Source organism: Myotis daubentonii, chromosome 12 (assembly GCF_963259705.1).
Source record: "Myotis daubentonii chromosome 12, mMyoDau2.1, whole genome shotgun sequence".
NCBI classification, from domain to species: Eukaryota; Metazoa; Chordata; class Mammalia; order Chiroptera; family Vespertilionidae; genus Myotis; species Myotis daubentonii.
The window spans coordinates 50520393-50535047 of NC_081851.1; the positions used below are offsets into that span (position 1 = coordinate 50520393).

General features: G+C 39.0%; 1 protein-coding gene across 9 annotated transcripts in view; it reads left to right on the forward strand.

The window, feature by feature from the left end:
- Positions 1 to 14655, forward strand: part of ASB3 (ankyrin repeat and SOCS box containing 3) — an 81940-nt gene that overhangs the window by 40057 nt on the left and 27228 nt on the right. For 6 of the 9 annotated variants that reach the window (XM_059659849.1, XM_059659843.1, XM_059659842.1 and 3 more), the window contains 3 exons: positions 7562 to 7594; positions 11519 to 11631; positions 12227 to 12362. In XM_059659849.1, the coding sequence (XP_059515832.1) occupies positions 7562 to 7594; positions 11519 to 11631; positions 12227 to 12362 (282 nt within the window). The remainder of the gene's footprint in view (positions 1 to 7561; positions 7595 to 11518; positions 11632 to 12226; positions 12363 to 14655) is intronic. The other 3 variants (XM_059659850.1, XM_059659845.1, XM_059659847.1) reach the window with 1 other exon arrangement.

A 14655-nucleotide genomic window follows, 5' to 3' on the forward strand; every position in this document is an offset into this window, starting at 1 on the left:
CCACTACCAGCACCGGAGCCACCACTCTCACCCGCTGTCTGTGCCTGGTGCCAGCCCCGATTGCTCAGCACCATCAGCTGGTGCGAGTGGCAGCTACCAGCCCCGATTGCCCCTCAGGGCTTCTCCACCTCCCCCTGCTCCTGAGGGGCGATCGGTGCTGGCAGCTGCCTCTCGAACCCGCTGCTGGCGATGGTCTCGCTCACACCCACTGCCAGCACCAGAGCCGGTGCTCACACCCACTGCCTGTGTTGGCCCCGCTCATACCCGCAGCTGGTGCCGGTGTTTGCAGGGCTGGCGCTGTCAGTGCATGGGAGTGGCGGTGGGGGGAGTGGGGATGTCCGCAGAGGGACTGGGGGCTACAGCAGGAGGGACTGGGGGTGGTGCGGAGGATAGGCCAAGACTCACCCCTGTGCCCGCAGCCTCGTGGCCCATAGTTCCTTTCAAGGTGCACGGATTCGTGCACTGGGCCCCTAGTTCATATATAAATTAAATGTACTGATGGAATATGTAGGTGATCTCTGATACTCACCAAAACCAGCAACTGAGCTGATGAGCATTCTGTGGTTAAACTGTTCACTACAGCCACACCAACTGTGATGTTTGTCAGTAGAATTACTATCAAAATCTGAGCCTCAAAATGAGTGTGCTTCTAGTTTATAGATGTAAAAGTGTGCTCACTGTGATTTGCATTCGGTACAAAACTTACCTACAGTAGTTCCCTAGAACACAGTCACATTAGGCATTTTTCCAAAAGAGCATTTAGTAGGGTAATTACATTTAAAAAATGTATTCTTTAATGAATGCTCTCTTAAATAATGATCATTGTTTACTATTCCTAGTTAGAGTTATCATTATATATAAGTGATAGGTCTGCCATTTTTTTTTTTTTTCAGATGAGAATCCTACATTGAGTCCATGCCTAGTCTTCATGTGGCCTTGTGATTACTCAATGTGTTACATGCCTCAATGCAACTGAGTGTTGATTTTGGTTAGAAGTTTTGTGTGGGTCAAAGCCTGTTTCCAGTTTTTTAATTTCTTCTTTAAAAGAATATTTTGTTATGGAATGTTTTCTTCTTTTTACCTCTAATTCAGGGAATGTAAACACTTGTTTCTTCAAAAATATAAAATGTCCCCTAGAAATCATTGCAGGAAATGATGGTTTCATGTCATTCTTGCTGTCTTCGACTTGTGCTCTCACACAGGTTTCATCAGTACTATAATGACCTGTTGTCAAAGGGGCAGCATCCCTACCCTCAGAGCTTCTGGTTTTTCTTTTCTATTCTCAGCTGGAGTTTTGTAGACAGTACCTGTTTGGATTGAAGGAAGGAAAGCCTTTCTCCCATCTCCCTGTGTGCCTTCCAAAGTGGGGTATTTTATTTCATTCTTATTCTTTATCCTTGGGTTCTGGTCTCTATTTGATGCCAGAATAATACCAGATCCTATGATTCTTCTTTCTTTTTATCTCTGGTAATCCATAGTACCTTTCTAGGTTTGTTCTAATTACTCATTTCCTTTCTTTCCTTGCATACTTACCCAAAGCCATAGGAGCCATAATTAATGGCCTGGTTCCCAGTTTCGGTAGCCAGACATGTATCTTGGAGGTAGATATGCTTAGGATTCTAGGATAAATTCCAATTTAGTTAAAATTTAAACTCTAGACCAGTGCTATTCAGTAGAACTTAGAAATGTCCTATATCTACACTGTTTAATATGATAGTCAATAGCCACATGTGGCTCTTGGGTACTTCAAATGTGGCTGATTTGATTGAGGTACTAAAATTTAAATTTAAATAGCCACATGTGACTAGTGGCTTCTCTCTTGGTGAGTGCAGCTCTCCATACATCCTTAATTGTGCAGTAGTCCTCTTGTGTTTTTGAAGCATTTGTCTCCTTTGCCCTAGCATGCAATACTGGGTGGGTTCCATGAAGAGAGACGAGGGAGCAAAAAACCACCAGCTTAGTCAATCAGCTTTGCTTATCAATGGGATGGTAGAAGTAGCTGATTTTCCCTCACCTACAATTGATTAGGTGATCATCAGGGATCTGTACTTGATTCTTTCTTTTGAGGGCTTACCATCTAATTGGGGCTAGTATAATAACAAGAATTCAAGGAAAACTATAAGTGCCATAAGAGGCACAAAGTATTATGAAGGTGAGCCTGTTCCTAATTACTGTTATCTTTCTGTGTTAAGATTCATCTACTTCCTTGTCTCTTTTCCCTTTCCCTGTTTCTTTAGGTTTTAAAGAATTTTTTTTTATTAACATACAAATGTGACCTTAAAATAACATTTTGAGAAAGTAGGACAGTGTTCAGTTAGATTTTTATTCTGATATGTTTTTTAAAATTCACACTTATATACTTCAGGAATATTTCAGATACTCGGTACTACTATGTGTTTTTGGAATTCCCATTTGAAATTCTCTTCAAAATTGGTAGCAGCTTTTTTTTTTTTTTTTTTTAAACTTCATGGACAATTTCAAAAGTATAGAGAAAAGTGTAATAATTTGCCATGTACCTAACACCCAACTTCAATAGTTATCACTTTCATTTACATAGACTGTGAAATTATAGCAAGTATAGTGACTTCTAAAGCACCATAGTTTGCTGATTTTCTGGGATCTGTAAGTCAATATAGCTTTTGGTTTTTGTTTTTAAAATCAAATTTTTGAAAATCCCAGCCATTATTTCTTCAAATATGTATGTTTTCTGTCCCATTCTTATTCTTCCCCTCTTTGGATTACACATATATTGCACTGTTTGATGTTATCCCATAGGTCTGAACGGTTGATTTCTTCCTTCAGACATTTTTCCTGTCAGTTTTTTAGATTGGATGATTTACATCGATGTCTTTCACGTTTGCTGACTTTTCTACCATTTCCTTTTTCATTTCTAGAATTTTCATTTGGTTCTTTTTTTTTTTTTTTAAACTTCATTTCTCCATTGAGATTCTCTATGTTAACCTATCTGTATACCATATATATTAAAAATAAAAAATTTGAATATTTTCCTTAACATTTTAAAGCATATTTATAACAGCTGCTTTAGTTGATCTGTTCAATCCAATATATGGGCCATCTTGGGGTCAGTTTTTGTTGCCTACTTTCTGACTTGTATATTGGATATTGTAGATAGTATGTTATAGAGACTTGGATTCTGTTACCTTCTTCGTGAGAAATGCTGATTTTTACTTTCTTAGTAGGTAGGTCATTTACTGGCTTATCACCTTGAACTTGTTTTTAGGTTTAGTTTTATGCTTTGTTAGACTAGATCCGTGGAGAGCTTAAGATGTTTCCCAAGCCAATTTAACTTGGTGGGACTCAACTCTCAACCTCTGCCTCCTTCCTGATCTTGTCAGGGCTTCTTTTAGGTGTAATTAGAGCAGATCTCTAGTTGGCCTTCTCTGAGATGTGATCCTAACTCCTAAGGCTCTGCCTTCTGGGTGTCTCAGTTGGATGCTCAGGGTGTTAATGAGGTTCTGTGATTTCACAGAAGACCTGAATAGAACTTCTAAGAGTTCCATTGCCTCTCACCACTGTTTGACCTCTAGTTACCTCTGTTTCATTTTGAATCCTTTAGTGGTTCTCTTGTAGGCTTTCATCTTGCCTTACAGATGTGCAGCCCAGATCACAGCCAAGGATTTTTGGAGAACTTCCACACTGGGGGCCTCCCGTCTGCATGGTTCTCTTTTCTCTGGGGCTTTGCTCCACAGATTCCAACTACCTAATCTCTAATCTCTGCCTCCTTAGCTTGGTGGACTGCTGCGCTCCGCTTGGACTATTTCCTCTGCATGAAGTACTCTTCCCTCAACCTTACCCTTGCTCTGCTTAGACTTTAGCTCACTACATACACCATTATCAAGAAATGTCGCCAAGCAGAGAACTGAGGCAATCACAGTGCTCGCCTTATGTGTTTTCCTTCTCTCAGGATCAACCTTCTGCCTGTTGTTTAACGCCAGAAAACATTGTCTCTATATGTTTTGTCCACTCTTACGATAGTTTATGATGGGATGGCTAGTTTAGCACGAATTATGTTGTTATATCCAGCAGTGTAATTCCAAAGCCTATTCAGTTTGGAGAGGGAATTTTTTTTTTTTTAAATAAAACAATCTTATTTTATTTTAGACATTTTTACCCCCATTCATCCAGTCAACGATTATTTATTGCCTGGCTTCTGTCTATGATTGGCACTGGGCATATAAGGGGGATGAGATACAGCTTCTTTCCTCAAGGAGAATACTTCTTAATGGATTAGATGGCCAACAAATAGGAAGCTTGAGTCTGTTTTTTAAAAAAATAAACTTTTATTGATATATAACGTACGTTGTTATGGTATGGTTCCTCCTCCTCCCTCCAATGTGATAAATTGTTATTTAAGGACAAAGAAGCTTAATCCATCTTTTCCAAAGGGGAGGCTTTGGTAATAGATGCAAGCTCTGAATATGCTTTTGTAAACCACTATTTCTTGATTATTAACCATTAAATTTGTATTATCTTGAAATAATTAGTAAGAGCTATAAAAATGTTATTTACCTGCTCATGTGTTTGTTTCACTAGAGATGCAGAAATCAGATATCTTAATGTATTTATGATATTAAAGTGAAAACAACTTTTGTCTCTGACTTCACAGTGTACTTAATAATCAAAACACATTTTTTCAACTTTCATTTTTATAAGGTCAGGCTAACTCATGAAAAACAAACTTATCTTCATCCTGCTTCATATATCACCACTGACAACCTGATAATCTTCAGCTCAGGGTCTGGCTTTAGAATGATTTTTGCCAGCAATCACTGATAATGATATATGAATTGGATATGAAACAGATTTTCTTCCTTTTCTATTATGACCTCCATCCAAAATTAGATTGACTTTAGATTGATTATAGAAAAATAACAGCTTGAAAAACTGTTGTTTTTTCTCTAGTAAAATGCCCTTGAATGTTAACTTAGAAATAAGATTTATTGAACTTCTGCAGTGGTACTATCTCAGCCATTTTGGTTAAATTTCTGAAACCTCCCAAGATAAGAAAACTCTTCATTAAAGAACTTCTGACAATTCTTATGGAGGAAGTAAGTATAAATTCAATATGCAAAATTAAGAGAATATCAATGGCATGTTATTATCTTCAACAATAATGAGTAAATTTATTATTTTATACTTTTAAGTATTTTTTCTATTGTTACATCTGTATTAGCATTTTTCAAGTCTGACCCCTAATCCGAATGTTTAGTGCCTCTCTAATATTTAACTGAGAATTGTTGATTCTTGCCTCCGACTGCAGTAGAAGATACAGAAAAACTATATGCTTGAAATAAAATAAAAATCTTACTTGTTTCTTTCCCTGTTACCAAGCACATGAAGTCAAACTTTATACACATCTCTTCTCTGTCTTTTTATAGATGCTGATATTTATCCAAACTTATAATTCTTTTTTTTAATTAAATCTTTATTGTTCAGATTATTACATTTGTTCCTCCTTCCCCCCCCCCCGTAACTCCCCTCCTCCCAGTTCCCACCCCACCCTCCACCCTCACTCCCCACCCACTGTCCTCATCCATAGGTGCACGATTTTTGTCCAGTCTCTTCCAGCATCCCTCACACCCCTTTCCCCCACAAGAATAGTCAGTCCATTCCCTTTCTATGTTCCTGATTCTATTACAATCACCAGTTCATACTGTTCATCAGATTATTTTTTCACTTGATTTTTAGATTCACTTGTTGATAGATGTGTATTTGTTGTTCATAATTTGTATCTTTTTCTTCTTCTTCCTCTTCTTAAGAGATACCTTTCAGCATTTCATATAATACTGGTTTGGTGGTGATGAACTCCTTTAGCTTTTTCTTATCTGTGAAGCTCTTTATCTGGCCTTCAATTCTGAATGATAGCTTTGCTGGATAAAGTAATCTTGGTTGTAGGTTCTTGGTATTCATCACTTTGAATATTTCTTGCCACTCCCTTCTGGCCTGCAAAGTTTCTGTTGAGAAATCAGCTGACAATCGTATGGGTACTCCCTTGTAGGTAACTGATTTTCTTTCTCTTGCTGCTTTTAGGATTCTCTCTTTGTCTTTTGCTCTTGGCATTTTAATTATGATGTGTCTTGGTGTGGTCCTCTTTGGATTCCTTTTGTTTGGGGTTCTCTGCGCTTCCTGGACTTGTAAGTCTATTTCTTTCACCAGGTAGGGGAAGTTTTCTGTCATTGTTTCTTCAAATAGGTTTTCAATATCTTGCTCTCTCTCATCTTCTGGCACCCCTATAATTCTGATGTTGGTATGCTTGAAGCTGTCCCAGAGGCTCTTTACACTATCTTCGTATTTTTGGATTCTTTTTTCATTTTGTTTTTCCGGTTGGGTGTTTTTTGCTTCTTCGTATTTCAAATCTTTGACTTGATTCTTGCGACCCTCTGGTCTGCTGTTGGGAGTCTGTATAATATTCTTTATTTCAGCCAGTGTATGCTTAATTTCTAGTTGGTCCTTTATCATAACATCGAGGGTCTCATTAGATTTCTTGAGTATCTCACTACATTTATCAGTGGTCTCACCAGTCTTTTCGAGGGTCTTACTAAATTTATCGGCGGCTTCTAGACAGTTCTTGAAAGATCTTAAAAGTGTGGTTTTGAACTCTATATCCAGCAGTTTGCTTTCCTCCATTTCTGTCATTTGTGTCCTGTTTTTTTGTCTCTGCATTTTTTATGCTTTCTTGGTGCACCCCCTTGTGTTCTTTGTGCACAGTCTTGTTGTAGTTAAGCCTTGATTGTTGTAGGTAACACTGGGGGGGATTTGACCTCCAGGCCAACTGGCTGTGAGAATCAGCTGTGTCTGCAGTGGGAGAACTTCTATCCTCTAGGGAGGTGCTAATCTAGCCTTTGCCTGAGGCTATCCAGCAAATGCCTCTGTGCAAGGCTTGGGCAGGGCGGCTCCCAGGCCATCAACAGGGCGGGCGGAGCAAGCAGTTATGGCTGCTCTCAGTCCTGTCCTCAGATGCTCTGCCTCTCAGTGTCCCAGCAATTGCTGCAAGTACCTCGGAGAGAAAGCTGCCCTGGAGTTCCAACCGATGCCAGACAGTCCCGCTTCTCCCGTTTGAGTTTGGGTCCCCAGAGACTCACCCGGAACTGGAGCTCAGAGCCTGAGACTCCCTCCCGATTGAAAAAGACAATGCGCCCTCAGCCGCCAGCCTGCTCTGCATGCTCCTCCGCACCTTTGTATTTTACTTCCGCACTGCACCTCCTCTGAGTCTCGGTATGCTTTTCTCTTTCCTTCTAGTTGTAGAATTTTCACTCAGCCAGCCTTCCTGTGGCTCTTAGTGATGTCCGTTCTGTCTTTTAGTTGTATTTTTGAAGTGGTTGTGCAAGGCAGCAATCTCCTGTGTTTACCTATGCTGCCATCTTGGTTTCCCAAACTTATAATTCTAACAAGTCATTGTAATAGCCTCATTCATACCTATAACATTTACAATATTCCTCATTTACTTAATGGTGTATGGTTATGTGTGTAACATTTTATTAAGCACTATATAGCTCTCTTCTGACTTTTTTTTTTTTTTTCCTTTCATTAACTCCTCTAGAGTACTGCCACCTTCATAGCAGAAAGTTTTGTGGTAGGTAGCATTCTGGAAAGTTTGGCCCCACTTGTTTGTTCTGTCAACTTAAATAGCATTACACCTATATTCACTCTCACTAGGTAGGATTTATAAACTGTTACATGTACATGATATTAGACTACACGTCTTGTACTAATGGTAAATTAGATATATGTAAAATAAAGTAGAACAATTTCCTGCAACTAGTAAAAGGGCACATGATTTTTAGGTATTTAGAGGCATGCACACTATTCCTGCAAAGGATCTACTTTACCAGCAACTTGGGAGCCATTATTATTATTATTATTATTATTTTTAATATATTTTATTGATTAAGATATTACATATGTGTCCTTATCCTCATGTTGCCCCCTAACACCCCCCCCCCCCCCCGCTCATGCCCTCACCCCCCTGTTGTCCGTGTCCATTGGTTAGGCCTATATGCTTGCATATAAGTCCTTTGGTTGATCTTTCCCCCTTACCTCCACCCTCCCCTACCTTCCCTCCAAGGCCCGACAGTCCAATCAATGCCTCTCCGTCTCTGGATCAGTCCTTGTTCATCAGTTTATGTTGTTCATTATATTCCACAAATGAGTGAGATCATGTGGTATTTATCCTTCTCTGACTGGCTTATTTCACTTAGCATAATGCTCTCTCTAGTTACATCCATGCTGTGGCAAATGGTAAGAGTTCCTTTTTCTTCTTCCTCTTCTTAAAGAATACCTTTCAGCATTTCATATAATGCTGGTTTGGTGGTGATGAACTCCTCTAGCTTTTTCTTATCTGTGAAGCTCTTTATCTGACCTTCAATTCTGAATGATAGCTTTGCTGGATAAAGTAATCTTGGTTGTAGGTTCTTGCTATTCATCACTTTGAATATTTCTTGCCACTCTCTTCTGGCCTGCATGGTTTCTGTTGAGAAATCAGCTGACAGTTGTATGGGTACTCTCTTGTAGGTAACTGACTGTCTTTCTCTTGCTGCTTTTAAGATTCTCTCTTTGTCTTTTGCTCTTGGCATTTTAATTATGATGTGTCTTGGTGTGGTCCTCTTTGGGTTCCTTTTGCTTGGGGTTCTCTGCGCTTCCTGGACTTGTAAGTCTATTTCTTTCACCAGGTAGGGGAAGTTTTCTGTCATTGTTTCTTCAAATAGGTTTTCAATATCTTGCTCTCTCTCATCTTCTGGCACCCCTATAATTCGGATGTTGGTACGCTTGAAGTTGTCCCAGAGGCTCCTTACACTATCTTCATATTTTTGGATTCTTTTTTCTTTTTGCTTCTTCAGTTGGGTCTTTTTTGTTTCTTCGTATTTCAAATCTTTGACTTGATTCTTGGGATCCTCTTGTCTGCTGTTGGATCTCTGTATATTATTCTTTATTTCAGTCAGTGTATGCTTAATTTCTAGTTGGTCTTTTTTCATATCCTCCAGGGTCTCACTAAATTTATCAGCGGTTTCCATAAAATTCTTGAAAAACCTTATAAACGTGGCCTTGAACTCTATATCCAGTCGTTTGCTTTCCTGCATTTCTGTCATTTGTGTCCTGTTTCTTTGTCTTCGCATTTTTTATGCTTCCCTGTGTTGGTAGAGTGGTTCTGTGTGCTAGGTGTCCTGTAGGGCCCAGTGGCTCAGCCTCCCCAGTTACCTGAGGTGGACACTCTTGGTGCACCCCCTTGTGGGCTTTGTGCACAGTCTTATTGTAGTTATGCTTTGATTGTTGTAGGATCACTGGGAGGAATTGACCTCCAGACCAATTGGCAGTGAGAATCAGCTGTGTCTGCAGTGGGAGAACTTCTGTGCTGAAGACACCCTTCTGGGGCAAGACTTGCTTCAGTGGGGCTTTGGTGCTCACTGAGTCTGCCCCTTGAGTGTGTCCCTTATGGATCTGAGGAGTTGTAATCTGGATGGTCCCCCTCTGACCACTGGGTACACTGGCTCTTGGATCTAAGGAGGTGCTAATTTAGTCTCTGCCTGAGTTTACCCAGCAGGAGCTATGAAAAGATCTGCAGATTCCCCTTCCTTTTTTGGAGTTTGGAGGTGCCCAGATGCGGCCCAGCTGTGAAGCAATGCAAGCTGCGGTGGGGCCTTGGGCCTTCTCTTGGAAGTTCTGGGTCTGTCTGGCCCAGCTGCAATTTGTTAGGTAATTTTCAGGTTGCAAAGGGCCGGGGCATTCATATGCAAAAGCTTCTGCCGCAGCCTGGGTGAGGCGGGGTCCCAAGGAATCAACAGGGCGGAGCAAGCAGCTATGGCAGATCCTCAGCCCTGCCCTAAGGGGCCGAGCGTCTCAGTGTCCGGGTAATTTAATTGCTGCAAGCACCTCTGAGGGAAAGCCGCCCTTGAGTTCCAAGTTCTGCCCGCTGCCAGACAGTCCAGTTTCTCCCCATATGAGTCCTGGGTCCCCAGAGACTTCCCAGAACTGGAGTTCAGAGCAGTCGGGAGCTTGTGACTCCCTCCCGATTCAAAAAGACAGCCTCGTCCTCAGGTACCAGCCCCTTTCCATGCGTGCGCTCTCTCGAGCCTCCGTACCTTTGCACTTTACTTCCGCAGCTCCTGACTCTCAGTGTGCTTTTCTCTTTCCTTCTAGTTGTAGAATTTCCACTCAGCCAGCCTTCCTGTAGTTCTGGATGATGTCTGTTTTGTCTTTTTGTTGTATTTGTGAAGTTGTTGTAGGAGGCAGCAATTTCGGTGTTTATCTATGCCGCCATCTTGGTTTCTCTATTATTATTTTTTTTAAATTTATTTTTTAAATTAAGTGTATTGGGGTGACATTGATTAGTAACATTGCATAGTTTCAAATGTACAATTCAATAATAATACATCATCTGGATATTGCATTATGTGCTCACCACTCAAAGTCGAGTCTCCCATCATCACCAAAATTTTGCCCCTTAAACTCTTTATCCTGCCCCCCTCTGGTAACTACTCATCTGTAGACTATCTGTGTTTGCTGCTCTCTGTTTTATATCCTGCATATGAGTGAAATCACATGGTTCTTGTTCTTTTCCATCTTATTTATTTTACTTAGCATGATACTGCCTCAAGATCCATCCATGTTGTTACACATGGCAGAATTTCATCTTTTCTTATTGGCTGAGTAGTATTCTGTTGTGTGTATGAACCACATCCTCTTTAATCATTCATCAAAAGATACTTAGGTTGTTTCTGTGTCTTGGCTACTGTGCATAATGCTGCAATGAACATAGGAGTTTATATATCCTTACGAATAAACATTTTCAAAATTTTCAGATAGATCCCAGGAAGAGGATTGCTGGGTCTTATCGTAGCTCTATTCTTAATTTCTGGAGGAACCTCCATACTGTTTTCCAAAGTGGGAGTCATTAGTTTCAGTTACTAGAGTAAAGTGTAGTTCTTTAGCAACACTCTTCAGTTTATCTAGAATCCCCTTTTAGTTCAAATAAGCAAAGTTTTTCTGTATTTTCAATTTTAACAATATAATTGCTGTTTATGTAAAAAATATCTAAGATGCAGAACTTGCACTATTGCTCCTTCAACTGTCAGTAACTTTTGTCATTGGTGATCAAATGGTAATGATAGGAAACCTTTCAATCCTTGTGAGACTATATCTCCTGACCTGTTCATCCCGTTCTCTCCTCAATAGCATTTTAACAAAATGGAAACATATTGTCTTCATTATTAGACAGAATAAATGTTTGCTTCTTGCTTCCATTTACTCTAACTTTTAAAATATAACTGGAAATAATTTGTATGTGCACAGAAAGGATGTATATTTTAATGGGTTTGGCCTAAGACAATTGTGATAAATGTTTTGGCGTTGCATAGGGATTATGTGTTTTGATTTGTTGATAGGAATAGTCACAGCATTGTGAGTTTTGAGGTGAATAAATGATGAGAATATCACCAAAGTGTCCAGCCCTACAAACATGACTTTCTACTGACAGTAATTTTTTTTGACTGCTATCTTGCAGCTGTTGAAAATGGACGGATGGATGTGTTAAGGCTGTTGCTTCGATACGGAGCAAATGTTAATGGATCCCATTCTATGTGTGGATGGAATGCCCTGCACCAGGCTACTTTTCAGGTAACTTCTGAATTTATTATTTCATCTTCATGTAAATTGTGTGTTTTACCCTTTTAAAATGACAGTTCTATACAATTTTTACTTCCCACTTGTCTGTGATTTATGATGGTTAGTGCAGTACAGAAAAGGCAGTCTAAATGCTAATGATCATTCTGAATAAACCAACTGCTATAGTAGTATCAGTAGCTTTGGGTGACAGGGATTATCTAAGGTTTCAAATGTTGATAACATAGTTAAGAGACCATCAGAACACTTGGGATATAAATTGATAAGGAGCAATGACTTATTCTATGTATAGCAATGTGTTTAGAAACTACAATAGCTCCTTAGTGTTAGGGCTAGAAAGCTATTTTTGCAGGATTTTATAAGGATTATAATTCCTAGAGATCAGTGTTTCATCTATTTAATGTTTAATGGGTTTGTGAAGGTATAGAATAATCTGATAGTTTAAGACTTCCTTCCCATCCAACTTTCTAAAAAAAGGTTTTCCTTTATAGAGGATAAAAAACAAACTGAACAAAACACAACAATAAGAAAAGAGATACCTTCTATTTTCTTTGTTTTCTCTTATTTAAAATATGAATCTGTGCTTTAGGAAAATACTGAGATCATAAAATTGCTTCTTAAAAGAGGAGCAAGTAAGGAATGCCAGGATGACTTTGGAATCACGCCTTTATTTGTGGCCGCTCAGTATGGCAAGCTAGGAAGTTTGAGCATACTTATTTCATCAGGTAAGATTAATCCATTAGCCTTTGCACTTTAAAGATCACGAGTTTTAATAGTATGTCTTCCTAGGAGGAAGAATTCTTGACCAGATGCAAATCAGGTTGTGAAATTTATGGTTTTATGTTAGTGGTAAATAAGAGTACATACAAGTTTGTTTGGTTATTTGTTTGTTTGTTTGTTTGTTTGTTTGTTTATTTATTTATTTATTTATTTATTTATGATAATCCTCACCCAAGGATATTTTTTTTCCATTTTTTTTAAAAAGAGACAATGGGGCGGGGGGAGAGGGAGAAACATTGATGTATAGAGAGACACATCAATTGGTTGCCTCCCGCATGTGCCCCCATTGAAGCTGGGATCGAACCTGGAACTGGGTACGTGCCCTTGACTGGGAATTGAACCCGAAACCCTTCAGTGCATGTCCGATGCTCCAACCACTGAAAAACACTGGCCAGGGCTACAAGTTGATTTATAAGCCTGATTACTTAGTGTCTATTACTAACATAATGCAATGTACAGTTTCTAATTTATCTGAGGAGGAACATAATGATCTATCACTGAAGCAGGTTTATTGGAAGCTGAATCATGGGGCTGTCCTTTCTTATAGGGACCTGAGCAGTTACAACTTCCTCCGGTAGAAGACTATATTAATATTAATTTATTATGTAGCTATTTTGTATATTAAGCCTTTGAGTTGTATGTTTTGATCAATTGTATGATTATTTAAATGGGTTTACTTCTAAGTATGTTTATACTTTATTGTGTTAATAGCAACATAAACCTGCTGAAGGTTTCTCCTTGACAACCATTATATATTCAGCATTGTCAGAGAAGATGGAGTTGGGGTGGCATTCTTACTCTGTGTGACACTTCTGTGACCAGAAACATTTGTTATGTATGGCTTTTACATTTCTCCAAATACCACTTTTCCCTCAAGAGTGCTAACCTGACAAAGCACCATAGTTAGAGCACAAGGGAAATATACCAGTTTTGCCATCAGACAAATTAAAAAGTTTAAAAAAAATTACATTAAATATAAATGTTAAAAAATACCTTGTGCTTTTCATATACCTTCTATAATACCTTGGCTTTTAATAAATTACCTCCAAATATACAAAACAAAGCTTATTTATTTTTATTTTTTATTCATTTTTATTTTTATTTTTTTCAGAGACAAAGAGAGAGGAAGAGAGAGATCAAAACATCAATGATGAGAGAGAATCATTGATCGGCCACCTCCTGCACGCCCCTTACTGGGGATCGAGCCTGCAACCCGGGCATGTGCCCTCAACTGGAATTGAACCCAGGACCCATCAGTCCACAGGCAGATGCTCTATCCACTGAGCAAAACTGGCTAGGGCACAAAGCTTATTTAGACATGAATTTTAACTGTGTGTTTTCTTATTTGTATTTTCTCTTTACAAATCTTCAAATACTCAAGTTGAAGTAGGAAACAAAATAAATATTCATTTAGTGCCAAATTAAGATATCTGTTACAGATATGAATCTATAAATCTTATAGTTGAACGGAATCTCCAAAATCATTTATTTTTATTTTTTTCTATCACCATTTATCCCCTCTATGCCCTCTTCCACCTCCACTCACCCCACTCCACCCCACCCCACCATTACCACACTGTTGTCCATGTCCATGAGTTCTCTCCACCCCCCCCCCCAATCATTTATGTAAACATGTGTTTTTAGATTAAGAATTTCAGGCCCTGAGTGTGTAAGTGTCTTGCCCAAGATCTAGAAAGCATTTCTTGGCAGAATTAGGAGTTGGACCCAGCCCTTCTGACTCTCATTTTCCTTCTTCTTCTACATGTTCTCTCTGAGGACTGTCCTGTTCATTTTATGGCTCCCAGGCCCATAATAAATTCCATTATTAGTGTATAACTAAGATTTAGAATAAAATAGGTTAAACGGCACCTTAATGACTTTCCTCATGCCAAGCCTGTCTCCTAGGTTGCTAAGCACCTATTGTTTTGCTTTGTTCTTTTTTTCTTCTCTTTGAGTAGTTATGAACAGCAAGTTGAAAGGGTATGTAGGTATGTTTATAATATAACTATTTATGTTTCTAATCCCTTGATATGACTTTTCTATTAGTGAATTGGGGGCCATTTTTTCTAAGTTTTCTACCTATAATCTCACAGGGACCGGTTCCTTATTTTTCCTGACACTTTGAAATTGTCAATCAAAATGAAACATTGCTTAAAAAAGAAAGTTAAGTAGACTTCTTTCTTGACTTAGTCTTTTCTCAGTATTGGTGTCCATTGCTTTCTGAGGCTGACAGTAGGT